The sequence below is a fragment of the Meleagris gallopavo genome, chromosome 6, assembly GCF_905368555.1.
Source record: "Meleagris gallopavo chromosome 6, MGAL_WU_HG_1.1, whole genome shotgun sequence".
NCBI lineage: Eukaryota > Metazoa > Chordata > Aves > Galliformes > Phasianidae > Meleagris > Meleagris gallopavo.
The window spans coordinates 28,478,838-28,501,967 of record NC_139409.1 but is presented as its reverse complement, the minus strand read 5'-3'; the positions used below and the strand labels follow the sequence as shown (position 1 = coordinate 28,501,967).

General features: G+C 34.6%; 1 protein-coding gene across 2 annotated transcripts in view; it reads right to left on the bottom strand.

Annotated features, from left to right (window-relative positions):
• Nucleotides 1–23,130, bottom strand: part of AHR (aryl hydrocarbon receptor) — a 73,263-nt gene that overhangs the window by 20,450 nt on the left and 29,683 nt on the right. For both annotated transcript variants that reach the window (XM_085226142.1, XM_010712743.4), the window contains exon 3: nucleotides 2,002–2,114. In XM_085226142.1, coding sequence (XP_085082268.1) covers nucleotides 2,002–2,114 — 113 coding nt within the window. The remainder of the gene's footprint in view (nucleotides 1–2,001; nucleotides 2,115–23,130) is intronic.

The window sequence follows — 23,130 nt, the reverse complement described above, 5'->3', positions numbered from 1 at the left end:
CCCTCCACTGACCTACTTTGCAGTGGATTTCACCTCAAGTGGTTGATATAAAACTTCTGTGAACTGTGAAGTGTCTAACCCTGTACCACATTAAAATTACTTATTCTGCTCTGTTTCATTCAAAGCCAAAAAAAGATTCTTCTTCATCCAATCAGTGAAAAATGGTTCCTTTACCTGGAATTCAATCACATTTTATAGTGGACTATGCAGCTAAATTAACACTTTGAAATAATTTAAAGTAATTTTAAGGGATATATGGCTTAATTTTAAGGAGGGAACACTGATGTATTTGATCTCTACTTCTACCATATGTTGAATTGGTAAGAAAATGAGTTTTATATTGGAAAGTAAAGATACATCAATTTTCTGATTGTTATGAATGAGATAAAAAGGCAATGAGCAATGAACAACATAGTATATATTCATACCACCTATGCAAAGAATAGAGAATAAAAAGGAAACATTCATCAACAGCAGTATATGGAAATAAAAGTGATGAAAAAGTTCATGAGCTTAGGCAGAAGACAAGACGGTTACTACTATTTACATCTTATGGATATTCCATATCTTCTAGTTAATTCCCATCTTCATCACTTAGCTTCTTACATACGCTAAGAAAAGTCTACCTGCTTCTTCATTCTCATGAATGACTTTTTGAAGTGTAAAATATTTAACAAATCAAGAAATTCAGTTAAGAAGTTCAGTTAATTTTTTCACTCTCCAAGGGGTTAGAATTTATAATAATAAATATCTATTTTGTTTAAACATTGGAAAGCCTTTTTTTTTTTAACAGCACTTGCATCACATAATATCTTAGCAGTCATAAAAAGTAACAACACTTAACCTTGAACAATAAGATGACTCCAATGTAACTGTATCTTTTTAGATAATTTACATAACTAGATGCTTACCTTTAACACCCCCCTTATTCATGCTTTATTAAAGTTAGGAAAATACACTCATGTCCTAGCTTCTTCAGTTTGTTGGGAAACCATTTTCCATTAGTGTTAAATTTACAGTAAATGTTTTGCAAGATTCTTGGGAGCTGTTTTTATTCCACCTTCTGAACAGTCATATTTATTTTTTTCTAAGCAAATCACTGCTTCTGATCAACCAAATAATTTGATAATTCTGATATGTCAGTGGGGAAGATGCTCATACAAGATAAATTAGGAACACGTTTCAGATGGAGTTGAAGGTCACAGTAAAATATATTTTGTGAAACTAGAACACTGGAATGCTTATCTTAGGCATTTCCTGAGTTTCATTTGGGCCTAGTATTTTATCATTGTATTTCATAGACTTTGTCATGCTAGGATATTAAAATAAACTAAATAATTACAAAAAGACACACATCAGTTTTCATTAATGCTTTCCAGTTGTTCGTATGGCTAAAAGTTAGGGTGTATTTTAAAATACTTCCATTAAACTTACACTATGAACTCTAGGTTCTCTCAAACCAGAAACCACTGAGAAATCAAGATACTTCCGCAAATCTAAGTTCTTTTACAGAGAACATTTTTTTTTCAAGATAGTGATCAAATTTGCAGTAAATAATTGGCGTATCTAATAATATTCATTAAGGTCAATAGAGATATTGAGATTAAAAAAAATAGGTACAAAGAATGGAAAAATACAATGCTAAGAATTGACATATTCCAAGAGCTAAGAGATCCCTGCAGACTAAAATCTGCTCTTCGGATTTACTAGTACCTTCAGATAGAAGTGCAAGAGTGGCTTAGAATCATTGAGTTTCTCAAGTTGGAAAAGATCGTCAAGATCATGAAGTCCAACTGCAACCTAACCACACTACTCTAACAACCCGAGAACCATAATATTAGACTAAAGAAAATGAGGCAATAATCTGATAACAGGAAAACATCCTTTTTCTATTTCACTAGTGAATAAGTAGTATGATAGTCTAATGTTATTATTTTAATTTAAATGGATGCATAACAGATCCTGTCAACAGTCTACAGGCAGATCCACTCCAAAACATACCTGCAGTAAAAGCTCTCCTTCCAGGATCTGCATTCCCTCTCCAAGTTTTGCTGTTCTGTTTTCCTGAATGCCATTTCTTTCTAGTCTTGTGGAGTTTGAAGATCTTAATGCAACTATAAAAAAAAAAAAAAAAGAAAAGAAAAGAAAAAAAAAGTCTGAGTGATCTTTGGAAGGCTCACCAGAAATTCATGCAACTTTGTGTAAGAAGAAAATATATTTTAAAAATGATTATGAAGTCAATCTAATAGAAGACCTCTATTTTCATGTCAAGATTTTTTCATTACTTTTAAAGATAGCCCACCTAGATTCCACGACAATTTCACAAGAGAATAAGCATTAGGGAACTCAATCAAAATCTATTTTTTTTCACCCCCTTTCTCTTCCACACTACAAGGTATACTCGCAGTTTGTCACTCTTCTTTATATAGGACATTTTTGTTTCCATACAACCACCTCAAACAGCATAACAATCCTGCTTTAAAATTAGATTACAAATAATTTCACTAATCTGATTTCAGAAATCTAACTATAGCACCTCACATAACAGCCTGCTCTAAATCTGAAGCTGCATTCAGAGAGAGGAAGGAGACACACAGGAACCCTACATGTATATTACACGTTAAAGAAAACATTAAGTAAAGCCGCCATCATGCTTTACCATTACAAAGCCAAAAATAAAAGCTTTTTCCCTTCTTTCCTATCAGATTTAAGTTTAAATAAGTAAGCAAACTTTCCAATTTCATCTAAACTACTTCAACCACGAATAACTGTAATTCACATAAAAAAAAAAAAAAAACTTAATGGGTAAAAGATGAACAATCAGTCCAAACAGCAACAAAGGAGAACTAGATAGTCAAAGCTTGTCCATAATTCAGAAGTTATGTACTTACATAGTTCTAAAAAGAAGAAAATACAACAAAACAAAACACACAAAAAAACCAATAATCACTATCAAATTAAAAAAAAAAAAAAAACACCACCACAAGTTCCCAAAATTGAAATTATTCTCATTGGATTTGTAATGAGTAGATAGCTTAACATTACGAGTAATTACACCTTAAGCCCTTACTTTAAAGCTAAAGAAAAAAAAGCAGAAAAATCTGTAAGCTGCAAAACATGGACAATTAATAAAAGCAACTGTACTGTTGTCTTTACCTCAAAGTTGAAGTAGTCACTCTAAATTCCAAATGATTTTTCAATCTGTTTAAAGAAAGTCTTCAATTTTGACTTCTCAGAATGTTAATGAAGAAACTTGCAGAACTCCTAATCACTTTTCAAATATGTTAAATGATATTTTACACTGAGCATGTTAGCTGAAAGATAAATTATGCCTTTCAGGTTTGTTTTCTTTAAGCTATCACTATAACTCACAACATTCAAGGCAGACAGTTTTCATTAAAGTATCCCTCAAAGGCACCGCAGAAGAAAAATATGTTCTAAAAATAAAACAAAACAAACAAACAAAAAAACTGATTAATGAGCCAGGAATTTATGTCTGAAATTAAATCCTTAATGTTCTTCTTCCGACTAGATAGACAAAAAGTCCTATAAAAAGCTACACAGAGTTGAAATTGCAAATTAATTTTTCACACAAGTAGCTCAAAGATTGTGTAATATTTTTTCCTCTGCTTTATTTTAAAAATACACACAGAACATTTACTAAAACCCTCTGAAGTCCTCTGGCAGAAGAAAATCTATTATATTATTAATTTATATTATACGCTTATTGAGAAGCTTTGGAAGTTCCATGCAGAGATGCATAACCACACCTGCCATTCTGAAAAACACTACACACAGTTGCACCAACTTTAAAAAGTGACAATAACAAATGAGGGAGACGAATTACAGAAGGTTATCAACCAAACGATGTTCTGCTCTGAATCAGAATCAATTCACAGAGCCATAGGGCCTATATACAGTATAGTCTATACACTGTTGTGGCTAGATTCATCACTGTTGGCAGGGTATGCACACAGTTACATGTCAACTTCACACGCTTTGATGAACTGGACCCTAAGCCTTTTGCAGAAATCAGAACATGGATAAAAAGCTGCACACAATACGAGACTTAAAAAAAAACAAGATGGAAAGCACAGCTACACAGATCATTAGAAGAGTACATCTTGATAAACATACTCCATTACATTTCTCTGACAGAGAAATCACAGGCAAACCTGTGGCTGCTAAAAGTCACCCTCTCACAGCATGGGCTCCCTGAACACCCTCAGATAGGGTGAAGAAATTGCATCACAGGGAACTTCACAGTTTGAGACTTTGAAGATGCATCACTAAGTGATGCTCTAAAACACCCACACTTTCAAAGACTTCATGAGGAAAGAATATGTCATTTATGGGAAGTTTTTAATCATCCTGGTCAAAATCAATAAAGAGTTATCAAATTGAAGTGCATATGTCATAGATGTTCTTCCCTAGTTTTTACAGATTTGATTCCCATACTCTAAAAGCTAAATGCCATTTACTGGGGAGAAAAAAAAAAAAAAAAAAATTAAGAGCTTAGCAGGTATGAGAAAAAGCCAGTTTCACGTAGCAAAAAAACGAAGTTAGCTACATGAAATAAAAATCAGAATTACAGGTAGGATTTACAATTCATTTTCACTATTTCTCAAAAAAAAAAAAAAAAAACACCTTACATTTTGGTGTGGTCTTTCCACAGAAATGCAGTATACAAGCAGTGTATGGGAAAAAATAACCTCTGACATAACTGCTTCAGGTCTGATGCTGAATTCAAGCAACTCAGTTCTAATTACTGCCATAAGACATCTTTCATTTTAAAAATGCATAATTATTCAAGAGAAGCAAGTATTAAGCAGTCTTTCTTCTTTCCAGAGAATAACATTTAGTATGAAAAACTGCTTTGGGATATATACTACACTGCATGAGTTCTAAGCAGTATTCTGAATCAACTATTAATACAAGACAAAGATAAATCTCAGGAACTAACTGTTGAGATATTCAGAAATGACTCTGTTATGATGCAGACAACCAGCTCGCTTTGATCCTTCTGAAATTTTAGGAATAACAACGTATCTAGGTTCTAAATGACCTTTTAAATTGCACTTCCCTCAATATAAGTCCTTCAAAGCTTTCACTTCTCATGGGAGAAAATTCTCAGATTCTTCATCTCTTCAGATCAGGTCCTCAAACTAAGAAGCACTGAACATCAACTGTAACTACTCGGTGAATCAATCTGAAACTACACCTACACTGTAAGCAGCCATCAACAAAGCAGCAGAAAATTTTACATTTTACACAATAATCTTAACTTCTAGCAGAAGCATACTAAAGAATACTAGAACAGTGATTTAACTAAATAAATAAATAGTCTGCCATCACTTCATTTCAACATGATGCTGATGAGCCTTCAACAGAAGCCCTAGAAGGGGATGAAAAAGGTCTTTTTCTACCTTCAAGCACTCCATTCCCTAGGGTTTCTATTTGGCATCTGGAACCTACTGATATTCTCTTCCTTCCAGGCAGTCAATTCTGTTCTCAGAGAAAACTTTTGTTATTTCCTCACTTGAGAGTTAGATGCTTTGAAGTCCCATCTCCCATATTCTACTGAGTTCAGATTACAAAAATGAAAGACCATGCAGTACTCAATGTTGGCACCCTTGAGCACCATCAGCAGGAATCCTGGAAACAAGGATTTCTCATTCTGTTTACAAGCAGTTACTACAGCAGAGGATTGAAGCTCTGTTACAGGGTGAGCATGACAACACTACCTGTACCAACACTATTGTCTGACAAAATATTCTGTTATCTGGCCAGAGTACAAGAGCTGAGCATTGCCAGCAGCATGTCTCATCGTGTTGGCAATACTAAGTTCAGCCAAACAGTGTTCTTTCTTCTTTTTTTCAAAGCTTGTAAATATTTAACTTTAAAAAAAAAAAAAAGAAAAAAAAAGAAAAGCATTCTTTCAAAGCATCAGAAAGCATAATAAACCACAATAGATTTAAAAAATTATTATTACTTCTGTGTTGAGTGAATAAAGTTTTCCTGACATAAATGAATAAAGTGTACCACACTTAATGGTGCTCAGCAGTGGAGTCTGCAGAGAGCATTCTCAACTGAAACCTGAGCATTTCCACACCAAACATCTCTTATTATTCTTAAACCAGTGAAGAAAAATGTATACTTCAACAGACTTTCCATTTCAAAATTCACCTGAATACACACTGATTCAACTGTTGTTGGCTGAGAAGCTTCAGGAAATCATAGAAAGCTACTCTGTATTTAGGATCTTTTATCTTTGCTACCCTTTCTCTCTCAAAGAAAAGGCTTGGCAAAAATTTTTTGAGGAGTCAGGCTAGTTTAATGCAGTGCTGTGCAAAGAAAGGAATGAGGAGACAACTGGGTCTTTTAAATCACATTGAGACGCACTCAACTCTGCATGGAGATCATTTTACTGTTTAGGTGAATGATCTGCTCAAGTCTATAACTGTACTGAAGTAATGCTTGCCTAGTATCACAAGCATATCATTAGCACATCAGTCATGCAGTTCTGGAATTTAATCTTAAAGAGCTTCCCAGAACTGCTTTGTATCAAATTTTGGCATAGTTCCCACAATTAGGCCAAACAGGTCAAAGTTTGCGGTCAGAGTCCATTTAGACTGTTTCACAACCTCTCCAGTAGAATTATAAATTCAGCTAGCCTGCTCCAGATTACTTTAACAAGCAACAGTTCTCATGAGGGGGTGGTCTTACTCACTTCAGTAACAAATACTAACCTCCCGCACAAAGTTCACCAACCAAGACATTTCTTTAGGCCAGGAGACCACTACTGAGAAAAATGAGTTTAATATTAAACTTCTGCCTAAATCATTAACATATGCTAAACTACTTAATGAAGATCCATTTTAAGAACAGAAGAGACTCTCTAACCTTGTACCTATGTGCAACCTTTGCAAACTCACCTCCATTAGTTAAAATTACATGAAATATTTTGCATCCATTGTGTCTGAGACCATAAAAGGAAAATGTTCACAAGCTATTAAGTAATGAAAAGAAAAAACTAGGTAGTTAAAGGTTTTCTTTTTTAGAAAGGTGCACTGTTTGTGTATTTTGTACAGAACTATGTTTGTACTAGAGAAGGTAAAGTGTAGATTTTATTAATAAAACCAACATGCTAAGGACTGCTCTGTACTTATAAATTCAAGATAAACACAATTCAGAATTACTTTTGTGTCTGAAATTTTAGTTATATTACAGGAAGAAAGATGATCATCTGCGTAGGCTGAAGATACAAGTAAAACATGTTATTTCAGAAGAAAAAGTTTTCAGTATTTTGCATACTTAAATGTGTCACATACTTAAAATTTGCATTTCCTATTTCGTTATTTACAAATTCTAAATAATTTTCGAGCTAGCTTTGTATTGTTTATTTATACCTCGCTAACAGCTAATCAACTATTTACACCACAGAACAGGGGAGGAAAAAATTAAAAGCAATGCATGGTAGACAATTTATCTTGTTTTGTTCACAGAAATTCCAATAAATAAAAGTCACTTAAAGTTATAATCATTCTAGAAATACAATAATATTTTGTCATTTATTTGGTTGGATGGCTTTTGCTCTTCTGCCACGAGAATTTTTACACAATCAGGTTTTTCAAGCAGCATCCTCATTTAGAATACTTACAGATGTTGAATCTTGCAGAAATCCTGCCTAATTCTGATATCTTGACCTCCAATTATTCTACCATCTACTAGCAATTAAATCCAAAAGTTTTGATGTACTCTTATATGCATCAGCATTTTCATTTCTTAACAAGTCTAAAGATGACATTCATCTCTTCCTGGTAAATTGCATTACAATATACAGTATAGCTTATTAATTATAGAAAACCTGATGGATAATAATGTGTATTCCCATTAGTATCAAAACAATAAAACAAATATATCACTAAAAAAAAATAATGGTTCCGATACAAACAAGACCAGTATATGCAAAGAACAAATTACAAAAGTAACCATGAAAGCTAAATGACCACATTTTATAAACATAAGCAAAATGAGGTTGACATTGCACATTGCATTGCATCTGGGAGTAACTGGTGTCAGAGCACCTTTTTCCTCTAACGCGTGTGAATCTTGGAGATCTTTTCCAGCTTTGGTGATTGTGTGATTCTATGATTAAGACAATAATGGGCTCAATTTTCAAAGGATATATCTTAAAACAGGAAAAACATCAATAAATTCAGGAGCTGTATGTTTTGATATTTCCACAACAAAGTTCAAATTCAAGTTAAAAAAAAAAATTAAAATGGTGACAGAAAATCCTCAAACTCGGAGGACAATGTGATTTGATTCCTGAGCTTATCTTAAGCTAATTTTAAGACATATAAAGATGTCCACAAATTTAGGATAAGCAATTGAAAGAACCTATGAGCCATTACATGTATTTCTTCATCTGGCCTCCATGAAATCACTCCTGGCTCAAGAGAGGCAAAACCAAGAGGCAACTCTCACAAGAGGATAAGCCATGTCACTGTGAACACTTTCAAACAAGCATTACTAGGTTATGGCTGCTCAAGGAGACTGAGGGGGAAAAGCACGTGTACTAAAGTTTTAACAAGAGAGAGATGGAGGGAGGGGAAGAAAAAAAAAAAAGAGAAACAGAAAAGGGTAAAAGTAAGAGGACAAAAAGTCTAGAGTCTGGGAATTTCCCAGTGTTTACACCAACTGAGGTACAGATACAGACTGCCTACTGATGTATACAAATCTCCAGAAATCACACATTTCTAGCCTGCAATTCAGATTTTGTGCCAGTGTTACAAATTAGATTTGCTTGGTACCACAAATCAACTGTTTAAATGATGACAGTCCTACTCATGTGCACTTCTGAATTTTTAATCATCCAGAACTTTCCAGTTTAGCCAGAGCTCAACCCCAGTAAAATGCATACTCATCAGTTGTACAGTCAGATACAGCAGACAGAGCACAAGTCTAGCCATCTGTGAGAACATCTGAAGCAACCATAAATTTTCTCTAAGGGAGGAAGAAATGCAGTGTTTACTCCAAACCGCTTATGCTAGGAAGGTTAATATATGTATCTCTCTGAAAGCAGCACTAAAAGTGCCTGAACACAAGAGGAACATTTAGGAGTTGCAATCGAAGCAACTATTAAAATAAAGCTGTATTTGTTTGCTACACTAAACAGAATGATTTATACTTTCGGTACTATCAGAATAAAGATTCCAATACTAAGGTTCTACTAAGAATTGCCCTTGAATGTTCTGTAAAATATCGATGAAAACAAACACAGGAAACAACAAAAAACAACAGTAAATATTTTGCCAGTGTTGCACTGAAATTACTAAAGGTACAGCTACAGAAATTCCCAAGGGGTCTCCGTACTTACCCTTCAGACAAGACTTCATACATATTTTACACTCAACAACAGTAAAGCGAAAAAGCAACACACATTACTTGAATCGCTGCAGGAATCTAAAATATCTCTTCATTGTAATCAATATCTAATCAATACACATGAGGAATAAAGACAGCACATGACATTTTCATCAACATAAAGCGTAACGGTTTTCAAATTTGTGATATTTCAGATTAAACTAAAAAAACTAATGCAATTTTAAAATAACCTCAGGTTTCCCTCATTAGAGAGAAAAAAAAGTCCAGTGAGCAAAATACTATTTTCCAGTTATCTGTGATCAAACACTAGGCTTAAATAATTTATCACAAAAGCTATTTTTAACATAAGGAAGTCTGTTGCTTGCTCTTTCAAAACTCACACCTCTGTGAGTTCAGACCAGTGCTACTTGATTTCCAGATCTATGACAAGGACACATTTCTAATGCTTAGAGTTATAAATCATGAGAGACAAAAAGTTGGCAAGACTGTCACCTTTTTTTCTTGTCTATACTTATATCAAATTTCACTGGCCAAACTCAAAGGGAGTTGTGAATTTCCCAGAAATTACAGTTTGGGATTACAAGATTATTCATGAGACAGTGAGCTTCCTGTTTTATATATAAAAATATATTGATGCTTGATAAAATTTAACAACATAAACAACAAACAGAAGTATAAGAACCTTTCACAAGGTTTCAAAACCCGTCTGTATGCCCTCTGCTTGTAAATCTTGTCTTCTTATTCTCTTAACAGGAATACTGTTACATTAATATTTTAATTTCTGTTTTTAGTCTAGTTTTCATATGCTGTATTTGAATACATATTAATGTGCATACTGTATCTCTAAAGCAAGATTTTCCTCCAATTGTTATATCATTTAAATAATTTAATTGAATGGCATATCTGCAGGAGTTCATACAAATGCAGAACAACATTTTGAAAGGTCTTAAAGTTGCATTAGGCTAACCAAGTTTGTAACTTATTTGCTGTATTATTATAAGCAGTTACATGTTTACTAAGCTACTATAAAACTCATTTAAAATAAGAGATATATTTTAATAGTTGGTTGTACTGAGAAGCCATTGTTCTGTCAAATGCGTAACTACATAGGTAAATACTAAACAGCAGGAAGAATAAAGCCATAAACTCCTCCTTTTTAACACCTGAAATATGGGAAAGCCTCTATTAAAAAGCTTCTGCTCTCTCTCATGTTCTTTTCTAACCTGCAAGAAGCCTATTAGGAGTGAACCTTAAGCCCTTTCCCTGATGGAAAGCTGAACAAGTACCGGCAGGCAGCTGGGCAGGAGCACACCTTATCTTCTCAGTGTATTTGAGAAGAGTTCCACATACAGCAGCTTCCTAAACCAAAATGCTGATAAGATGCTGGATTTCCATTATTGTGCTGGAGAAACATCACAGACTAAATAATATCTCTACATGGTAATGTTTTAGTTGCAACAGAAAGGTATGGCATCCAAAGCTCACCTTTTTCAACATTAAGACAGCATTTTAAGGCAGCTGAAGTAAGTTTAAAAAAAAAGAGAAAGGTAACGAAGAGTAGAAAATCTTGGACAAGCGTGTGTGTGCTCATGCATAAACGAGAGAAGACATGTTGATGAAAAAGAGGAATTTATCAAAAATATGATAAGAAGTTGAGAGGCTGGATGGGTTTGTGGCTCCGACAGAGCCTTCCTGTGCGATGTGGTGGAAGTTATACAGGCACCACATGCTTCATTTCCTTACCTAGAAAACAAGAATAGGAGCACTTCTGACTACAGCAATGCTGCAAGAATAAATACATGAAAGATCCAGAAGGTCAGACAGATTCTAAAATTAGGAACCTTGGAGAGAGATTATAGTGCTTCATATGAAAGTTACATGAGATAACACCATGTGGTTGAATAGTATTTCCATATTCACAGGACAGAAAGCTGTGTTTTTTTGGACCAAGTTTTAGAAAGTGGAATTATCATCAGCAAGTGCTATATAGCCTGTTGTTATTAAGGGTTAGGCTGACACATCAGCAGAAAACCATGTCCTATTAATCATGGTCCTAAGGAAGAGGGAAAGATGAGGTGAGGAGCCCTGAGCAAAGGAGGCATGCAACAGAGTAGCTTAATTCCATGAGGAGAAATTGAGACAAACAGGCCCTTTGCCTCATGTCACCTGCTCTTCCCAACAGGAATGTGAGGCCTGTCAAGGTTGTCTTAGAGCAGATCTGGAAAGACCTCCCTTCCGAGACAGAAGTGGACTTATAAAAATAAAAACACAGACAAATCACAGTTCTAAGTTTTGTAAAGTTTCTTCACATATGCTAACATTAGAGGAATTAATTAATTAGAGGGATTAATTAAATAAATAAATATATAATGAAAATTATACTATGAGTTTTAACACACACTCCGCTGCCAGACAACTTATATATTGGCCTTTCAGAAAAGCAACATTTTGAGCAAGAGTTATGTGAAGAACTGAGAAGGAAACATGTGAAGACAGCTACAGCAAAGATAATACAAAAGTTCAGTTTGTTCAGTAATTTACCAGACCCTTCACCAGTTCCAATACACAACTCTTTTTTGCCTTAAAAATACTTCAAAACCTTTTATACTTTTAAGATTTAAAACTTGACCTAGAGCTTTACTTATGATTTAAATAACTAGTCCATTTAAGACGTTCTCCCCACTAATTCAACACCCTTTCATAGCATACGTTATACCAGTGACAACATAAAATTATCTCAGCACTTTCATTCCAAATTGAAACAATACTCATCTTTGTCAAAATATCAAATTATTATCAATAAAATGGCCTGATGAATCTAGGTAAAAATTATTGTTAATGCACTGCCTGTGAAGTCAAGACAGATACTTGAACAGTATTCGTTAAGCATCACATTTAATTGCCCCAATGATTCACATAAACAAAGAAAGCTCCTGCCTCGAGTAGATTGCCCTGCAGGCCAACCACACAAGAACAAAGGATGAGATCCTATCTCAGATTTCTAGCGCAAGATTTCAGTTTCTTTCAGTCTAACTTTCATTCTTTGTAAGAACTATACAACCTGCATGGACTTGAATAGGGTTTTATTTATTTATTTAAAACTATTTAGAAATATAACTCACTGTGAGAATTTGCCAGCACAGTGGATCTTCCTAGAACTGCACCTTGCTATGGAGCTGAGAAGGTACCCACATACTGTTGCAACACATTGAACTCTCAGCTCCAAATATACAATATCTCAACTTAGGAGGGATTTCCATCCATTTCCACAGAACATTAATCCACAGATACAAGCATTTGTTAGGTGAACAAATATACAATTTCACTGTCTGTTCATTTCACACGTTCCATTCTTGTTTGGGAACTCCACATATTTGTATTTCTAAGAAAACTAATAGACATTTGAAAGGCTATAAGTACCATTTCCCCTTGGAGGAAAAAAAAAAAAAAAAAAAAAAAAGGTCCTGGACACATATTCAGCCTTCATTGCAGATTAAATATCATTAGAAAGTTAAGCTGAAGCTGAAATGCAGAATGCCTTAATGGAGACAGCAACATTTCAGTCACTGCTGAAAAATTTAGAACTGCTACTAAGCACAAAATTGCAACTGACATCAAGCAGGATCTTAAGAACTGCTAGTGCCTCTCCTTTTTTTTTCTCTGAAATTATGGTAATACTCGTTTTGCTTTTAGGAACCTCCAAAACACCAGCACAAACTTTATCATATCCAACATACTCCTACTATCTTACTATGACAGTCGTTTCCATTAAGTTAAATATTTTTGCTCACTTCTAAGCGTTATTCTACCTGGTATGTTCTGGTATGTTCACAGCTATCTTAGTCCTTACCCTTCATTTTACCAAGCTAAACATGACAAAATCAGAGTTCTCACTGAAAAATATGCTCTCCAGGACTTCTCTACACCTGTTCCAACTGGAGTAAACATGGGATTGTTTTGTTTTATATATATTTATACACACATATATACAAATACTTACACAGGAGCTGCTCTGACAGTTATGCTTTCTATTTTATTATGTTGGTCCACAACATCTGAGGCAAGTGCTGGTCATTTAACAGTAGATGTGGAAACTTTCCATCATATTCAGTGACATTTTGTTACCACGCAACAGATGGCAGCAGTGGGGTAGCCTGACAGAATGACCTCACATGGCAGTTTGTATGAAGCAAAGGGGTGAAAAAGGGAGAAATTTAAGTTCTCCATGAGGAAAAAATTGCACCCATTGACATTCATTGACACTTTTTATGGAGATCAAACAGTGGATGCCAGTAAAGTGATCCCTCTGGGTTTTCTGGAACCCAGACAAACTATCAACTGTGATCACTACATCACAGTGCTGACTGAGCTGAAGGTTCAAACTTCCAGAGTTAGGCCAGAGAAGAAGAAAACCTTTCTCCTGCAACATGATTACACCACACCTCGTTCCAGATTGAAGACCACAGATTACACTGCCAATTTTGGTTGAACTATTCTCCCATATCCATTGTATAGTCTGCCTTTGGCAACTTCTCCATCTGTTTAGGAAAATGAAAGATAGACTGTGTAGGCAACATTTTCCTATCAACGATGTCATTATAGCAGCTGTGAAACTGGATCACTTCCACTGGTGCATTTTTGGTGGGTTTGGGTCAGTTTTTTTTAATTTTAATTTTTATTTTTTAATAAGAGCAGCATGCAGGCTGCTGTTAATTGTCGGTGAAAATGCATAGCTAATGGTGGTGACCACACCGAAAAAATATGTTCTGTACCTGAGAATTTGTTCCATCAAATAATTATGCTCTTTGTATCTGTTTTACTTTTCATGACATAAATAGGTGTCATCAATTTCAGAGCAACACGCATATACATACATACACATATATCTATGGAGAAAATTATCTATCCCATTTTTCGGTACCTGTATATATACACTGAAGTTTCACACCCACCACTTTACTACAGATGAATCCCAATCCCTTCTTTCACTTCAGTGGAAATAAGTTGAAGTAATACCTATCATCTTTCCAGTTGAAAATTTTGGATCTACACAAAAGAATAAAAAAAAAGGTTTCCTAAATTTGAAAGTTAATATTAGAAGGCAGGTTCCCAGCTGGGGCACTAATCACAGAAGACGAGACTAGTCCCAGATCCAGTCCCAGTTGAAAGAGCCATTCAGCTATGTTATAGCTGTTTTTATGAAATATGCATAAGCTAAATCAGAAAACTCAGTTTTGAAAATACTTTAATTAACAGAAATCAAAAGTCATTTAACCAGGAGCATACTGAATTAAATATGACAGCATATTTCTTACGCAGTAAAAAATCTACAGATAAGGCAACAACATCTGTAAGGATAGTTACCCACATAATGCAAACTGTAATGGAAAATTAGCATTCACTGTATTGGAAAAAAAACAGAAACAACCTAAGAGCCAAAATTTCATTTTAGCTTTATTTTAAGTGCTATAATGTGCACACATTTGCTTGTGATGATACTGCATGATATTGTTTGTTTTTACACAGATTGTTCAGGGCCTTACTAAGATAAATGTATTTTGGTTTCTTTGGTGTAAATTTTCAGTTAGAAGTTTGTGCCACGTCTTATCAAGAATACTTGGATTCTTATTAGAGTAACCTCAAATCAACTCATATTTTAATAGTGCCATCTGTTTTTTTTTTTTCTTCCTTTTTTTTTTTTTTGTAATCTCCTGCCAATACAGCAGAAGAAGATCAAATGAAATAAAATCTAAACATGCGGTTTCACTTATCCTGCCACAAGAAATAATGTTCAAGGTGACAAAGACAGATTTGTTCGATAATTACATATTCTTTGCTAAATTGTTCCACATGCTTGGAACATTTGGCATTCAGCCAGGAAGAAAAGCAAAAACACTTCTAGTAGTTGAACAGTTCCTCCCCAAAACTCTTGTCAAGTTATCTCAGTGCAATTGCTTCTTAGGTAAAAAGTTTTATATTAACTATTTCTGTCCACTATATTGGACAGGAAAAAATGCAATTCCAGATATGTATGCACTTTGCTTAAACAATTCAAAATACAATGAGGAAAAAATTGTGCAAAAATACATTTAAATATTCTGTTCATAATTTTGTGTTTCTGGCTCCACCTGCTTTACAAGGGCTTTTGAATTACTAATATTTCTAAACATATTCATTTGAAAGTTGTCATTAATGGGAAAATATATTTGGTGCAAACGTGGAAAGTATTCACCATCTTTGTTAGTTCCACTAATAGGTACTAAGTTTTACCCGCAAGACTATAATTAAGACACTTGTTTGTATGCTAAGAGTACCTACCTAATAAAGATTAGTTTTGATAAAACAGAGTGACAATCTATCATTAGTCTTAACATGGTAGTGAGAAAAATGCTCAGGCAACAGGTACAAGAAGATATTGAGCTCTTGAGGGCTCAGAGAACAAGCATTAATGACAGTGGCACCGCTTCCTTTCTGCATTTCTGGCCTTTGATCAGGAAGATTCCAAGCTCATCAAGACTTTTAATTTGTGCTCGTAAATTACACCATATTCTGATATTACATTTTTTCCTGCCCAAACATACTGTTGCTGTGAGGTGTTTTGTAGAAATTACTACCAGTTGATTCTGAGCACAGCAAATACTGCAGCTTTATCACCCTGATACCTTACAGTACAGCTCACAGGACCAGCAATGTGGGAATTTTCACTGAGAGCTGTATGCCTCTCCCTTGCTGTCTCTGACACAATGGTACTATAAAATAAATAATTTAAAACTGCCAATCAAAATTCAATGACTTGATCTTTACAAGATAGTTCATTACATAAATTTATAAAAGGAAATAGAAGAATGCCTCTACTTCTCCAACAGAGACAAAAAGTTCTTAAAAGAGCTTGGTAGCATTTACATACAAATACATTTCAGACTGAGTTTTATAAATCTGCAACAGTGTTCCATTTATGTCCAAGAGCTTTAAAATCACAAAGTATGCAACCTTTTTTCTTCATATGCATGTGTGACATGGCATCCATGTATAACAGTCTGCCATCAGAGACAGCGTTAGGAAACAGATCTTGTATTCCATTACCTTTAGCCAGCTTACTCTAAGATTTGTTACAAATCATTTTCATGTGTTTGAATTCATTTGTTCTGTTTGCATTAAATTATATTTGCTAAAATGGGAAAAAACGTATAATGTAAAAGGAATGGAATGTTTCATAATGCCAGTTTCTACTGCTAACATAGAATACAATATAAGAAAGGAAGAATAAGCCTTTGTAATACAGCCTAATTGAACACTAAAAATTACTGCGATTCAGTTTGATATATCTGCATTCCAAGTCCATATAAAGTTGAGGGAATCTCATTCTCATAGTATAACAACGTAAGAAATAATAGAGAAATAAACTCAGTATCTCAAGGACTGAAGAAGTTGACTTGTGAAGAAAGTCATCCAACGCTACCCTCAGCTTTCTTTCCACCTGAAAATGTTTATTACTCATTCTACAACCTGGAGAGCTTTAGTAAGGGATGTATTTGCCTTTAAGCTATGGTAGTTGACAGCATCTGGTGTTCATGTAAAGAAAAAACAATAGCTCTTCCTTAATATTGTCAGCAGTAGAATGCCGCAACTCAACATTCAAAGCCATCCAAGCTTCAGCCGTTTCTCCAAAGCTCAAAAGCTAATGCAAGCCAGAAGCCTGAATCAAGTTTAGTAGAGCATACTTAGAAACATCAACTGTAGCATCCTGATTTTGCAAGCTCCTTCCATGGATGTTGGATGATATCTGCAAATCTGATGGCTAAAAATTAGAAGTCCCTGAATTCATCATCTATCAAAGAGATTATTACTATTTTTTCCCCATAAATGTTAACATTCTCTAAACAGCTCAATTTTTCACTCCTTATGAAACAAACACATTCAATTAAAAAAAAAATATGGCAAGAGGGTGAGAAAGGTTAGTGGTTTATATTATTTACCAATTTAGGAAGACTGAAACTGAGTACTTGTCTCCAGATATGTGGCGCATACATGTGTAAATTACACAGTTAGTTGAAATCATGACTTCTGTCCGCTCTCTCAGGTATGTTGCACAAGTGCAAAAGGACATTAAAATACGTATTGCTGATGATGATTATGCTAGTATGCAGGCAGAAAAAGGCACTGACCTGTACAAAGCTAAAACAACCAGTGGAAAAGTCATGGTCTATTTGCACAAAGCATATCCAGAACATCTGAAATAGAATATTGTTCAGTCTCATAAAAGAAAGACACTAAACTGCCAGGAATTCCTTCTTCACAAAAGCTTGGTGTTCTAGGTGATATTTTTTTAAAAAAAGGTATTACATTGCTACAAACTTTTTTAGACTATTTATAGCTTTAGAAACAAAAAAAGTTATTAAAAGTAGTGTCTGTAGTACCAGATTTGCTTTCCTCCATGAAAGGCTGTGAAAACTACAAACATTTTCTTCTCAAACATAACACTATTTAACTTAATTTGCCAATTTAACTTGGCTTAATTCAAGGATGGATTAAAAATAAACGTAGATAGAGTTCAATAACACATTTCTTAATGATCATAAGAAGAACTATGGGTGTTTAGTCTAGTTAGTACTGTAGTAACTGAACTTTTTGCTTTTATGTGCCAAACAGCATTTCCATCCTTAGATTCCAGTGCCAAGAAAATCTACTATTTCATTCCAAACATTTAGCACATTACATTAGTAATACACCAACTATACATATATAAATATAAAGTTGCCAATTTTGCAGAACAAATTCAAATGACAAAATACTTGACATTCGACCTGTTTCCTGGAAGCAACTTACCCTGCAAACAGCACAGTAAAATAGTTCAACTATTATAAGCAGCTCATCTTGTTCATAAAACTAAAAATCAAATTTGGGTATAGCATCCAATTAGAATTATTATCATTGCAAGACAAATATAATAAAAATATTATTTTACAAAATGATTTATTTTTTGCACCTTCTAGCTCCATTTTTCTTAAATAGGTAATATACTTCTATAAAGTGTTAAAGTGGGATGACAGTTAAACCAATTTTAAATTTAAATCCAAAGCTTGTGGTTCATTATCACATTTTCAGAAAGGAGACAAACACTTAATTGCAGAGAAATATATGGAAAAAGAGATGCAGCAGCAATGTTACAGAAGCTTACTGCACTGGCTGCTAATTTACCAGATTTTGAGATTAGTTTTTGAATTACTGGAAAACAAGCAAATATAATTTTAGTGTAAATCCACTGTGGTTATTATAAGTGTCTTGAGAGGAAAAGAGTTTGTGGTCTTAATATGCATCTTAATATGATAAATACACCATCTTAAGGAATTTTAATTCGCTTGGTTGATTGTTTATTAAAAAAGTAGCATTCAGTGAAATGCCGTTACAGTTTTAGTGATTTGGTTGCTGCTGATTACAATGATGAAATTGCAAAGAAAAACAAAGCTATCAGAATATGGAACAAGCAATTCCCTAGACATCTTGCAGATGCTGCCAAATAAGCTACAACCTCTGTTAGGCATTAAGTTTCTAATTAAGGGATCATTTCACGATGGTGACATTGAAAAGTGATAAGCTTGACTACTTATCTTCCCAGAGAACCTTCTACATATCGACAGGCCTGTAGCATGCCTACAAGCACCCTGTAGGCACCCTGTATGGTCTCCATTTTAAATCTCAAACCTGGAGTTCAAATTCTTGATGAACCTTAAAAGAGGTCCTCATACCATCTACAGACTTCTTTCTCTGATGGAACTAAACAGAAAGGAGAAATTCTGGCTTTGACGTAAGAAGTCAGTAAACAGCACTGTAAAGACTGGAATTCCCTCTACGGAAAGATGTCTGCTGGGCAGGTCATAAAGTACACTGGTAGAAGGCATAGTTTGGGGAAAAGAAAAAATATTGAGGCAATTCCTCTGAAATTCTCTTGAACTTTCTGTTTAGATCAATATGGCCCTAATACGAAGTTTAATAAGGCTGTGGGCATGGAGTTGCTAATGCAGCCAAAGAATCTTCTGAATACTTGAGACATACATCAAGTATGGAAATATTTACATAGAGTGTAAATTCTCATGTTTTATTTTCATCCTGAAAGAAACGTGACCCACTTTATGAAAGACAGCAACTGTAGGCTTGGGGGCTATTACCAAATTAAAGGGACACAGATCTTTCTTGAAAATGATCTCACATAGAGAAGACCTCACGCAGTTTTCAGTAGTACATGATTTTGAACAGCACTGAAAGACTGCAAAGGCTTTGTTGTTCTGAGATGGCTTTAAAGTAGTAATGATTACTGAACAATTCAACCTAACTATACTTTTATTGCAAATATCAACTAGTATATCATTTGAATCTGACCTCTTCCACCTTATTTCCCTCCCTATTCATTTCCACTGATGATGCTTAAACCTATTTATATGGCTACATTCCTGCCTGGGATACTTACAAGTTTAAACTGTGAAAGTAAGATAAATAAGGTAAAAGGCTAAAAGAGATACAAGGTCTCAGTCCTTTCTCACCAGACTGGTTGCTAACTGTCAGGTACCAAACCTCAGACAGAAAGCAGCAAAAAAATAGGCAACCAGCAGACATTGGATAATCTGGTCCCATTCTTGCACTCCAGATAGTTTTCACACTGTCTTAATTTTAAAAAACCCTATCTCTAAAAGGTAACGGTCTTTCTGATGTCTTTGTCAGCACTGAAGATTCTAGCTAGTAACAATGATAATGAATTAAAGTGCTTTGTAAATGAATTTCATGAAACAATGCCATTGAACACAATTTTCTGAATTATACTTAAGTCATCAACACCTGCCAGCACAAAGAAAAATGTGAAATAAGGTTTGGGTTATTAGGGACAGAAGTGAGGAGTAAATGACCAAGAGAGATGAGTAGGTTATGGATAATTGTAGCACAGGCACAATATCCCAGTATACAGTCAAAACTCAGAGTGGTATTAGAAATTTGACCACACCTTCATATATAAACATGGCAGAGTCATCTGAGCCCACCTGCTCCAGACAAGAAACACATTTCATGATGCGAGGCAGTCCTCAGCCCTGCTACCTGCCACATCACACACAGTACTTCTTGAAACCACACCCCAACTTTTGATTCTGAACACATACCTGGTCACATTTTATGAAAAGGCAGTACAGATCTATTTGGTGAAGAATAATGTATTCACACACACAACTACACTTGTGTTCTCCCAAGTATTTTTTATTCTTTTGAAAAAAAAAAAAAAAAACTTATTATTTAGGAAAGTTAACCATTAGTTGGCCTGTACAGCAAAACAAGAGGTTTGTTGTTTTTTCCTTTAGCATGCTCCCATTACTGTGGGAAGCAGAAATTGCCTGAGAAGGAAACCGCCTTGCATAACATTGTACTCAAAAGTCTGAGTAGTCAGCCACAGCTTTTTCTTTTTCCAGTTCTCAATCAACATTTCTTCTTGTATCACTAGTACCAAAGGTTAAAATAGTAACGGAAACACCTTATCGACTGAAACTGACTAATGACCTTTTTTTTTCCTTCTGCTACGGTTTGAGAGAAACAAATACCTATTTTGCTCTTCAGATCTGAAACAAGTTCAATGTTTAAGTGCTGTTTTTAAAATATCTTCAAAGTACGCAAGCCAGACTAAACGCAACTGGAAAGTTATAAGCAACAGTAATGACTTTTTCCCCTTATTTTTATAACTAATTCTATTTTCAACACCTTATGTTATATCCTATTCCTCAATTTAAAATATCAAAAGACGGACAGTGAATCAAGACAGTCTTATATTACAGAGCATATGATGTTAATCAATCCAGCTGACTTATACAAAAATGCCTGCTGTGTCCACAGAGCAAAATGCTTTCCAAAATGTAACTGGTAGAGTAATTGGATTTTATTCTCCCTACAATATTACACTCACAGTAAATGTTTCTTTTAAAAGCTACAACAGTAGCTTTGCATTCTTAAACATGGCTTGAGTTTTAGGGCTGAAGAATAAGTTTTAAAAGCTCTGTACATAGCGAGGAAACTAGAATCTAGAATATTTACCTAATGCTAATAAAGATATAAAAAACTGTTTTAAAAACTTAAAACCTAAGAACTTGAAATTTAACCTGTATATAATTTTCCTCAACTTTCATAGTACATTTTTTTTTGCACCATTCCCAAAATGCAGCTTAGCAAGCCCTGAACTGTTGAAGATCAGTGTTTTTCTTAAGATTGTTATGAAATGAAAAAATAAAAAAATTAAAAACACCTCATGTCAAAGATCTGAAAAGCTACTATATGCAAACAAATTGCTCACAACTTGATCAGACTACAACCATCTCAAGCTCTGCTACATGAGATGGCTAAAATTCATTATAAAAAAAAAACAACTTTCTTGCTTTATTTATATTGCTTTTTAAAAGAACGAGTAACAATATTATTCAGTGTGAAATGTTAAGTGTTTATGCAGTCTCTCTCACAAAAGGAGGACATATCTTCAGTTGCCACAAAGTGGTACTTAGCACACCGCTATGTTTTCTTAAGTAGAAGGAAAATCAACAACTAAGTTGAATATATTTTTTCTTAAGTGACTGAGTGATGCTGAACTTAGCTCACAGCATGCTAATTAATCACTCTAGAAACATCATGCTAAGTCAATAAGCATCTACCTCCAAAAATGAGAATTCAGTGATTGCTTTTGGAACAGTTAGTCTTTGTTCACACAAACGCTTGCAATAACTAGAGCAGATGTTTCCACATTGGTATGTGAGATGCTTCAAAGTTATTTTATCTGTGGAGTTGGCATCAGTAGCCACAGATCCTGACTTGAGGGGAAAAAAAAGTAATAAAATCTGAAGCCGTCACAACACTACGTAGTACAATCTCATCCCCTTAAAAGCCTACAAACGCGTGCACGCTTCTTGTTTAGAATACTTTCACTGCACTCCCAAACTGGGAGACAGAATGAGATTTACTGGGAGTGGATAGGCAAGCAGTCATTTCTGAGGAGCAGCGAGAAGGCAAATATTCTTTATCCTACAGTGTAGCCTAAGTCGTTACAGTCCTTGTCTAAGGTAGTCATTGATAAATCCTGTCAAATAATTTCTAAGCCTCTAATGCATCAGTGCTCATTTTCCTCAACTTAAATTAGAGCCTGAGCAAATGAAACAGCTGAGAAAAAACAACTCTCCAAATGGCTACAAATAACATTCCTATAAAGTAGCAGAACAGCAATTAGCGCGCAGTGCTTTTATGGCTAGCAAACTGCAACTGGTCACCTGATGTCAGAAATTTAGTTCAGAGTTTCTATTTACTTATTAAAAAACATCTATATGGAATAAAACTTCTTTCTTCTGCTTTTATCAATTACTTTAAAACAGAAAACTAAATTGCAGGAAATAAACAGTTATTCAAATACATCAACTCTCACTTGGGCTTTGAAGTTTAACCACCACACACCAAACCATGCACTGCTTGTGGTTTCAACACTTGGAGGCAGTGAACTCTTGTTCTGTTCCTATCACAAAGAGGAGCTGCTGAATCACCCAAACCATAACCTGATAGACACATTTTCTCTGATGTACTTTCCATTCAATTACTTGTCTGGGTACATCTTCCTTGGTTGTACAGGAAAAATAAAAACAACACACACAACAAATGGAGATGTATTCTTGCAAACTGTAACGTACCATTAGGCTTATTCACATGACACTGCTTTAGCCACAAAAAGAGAAA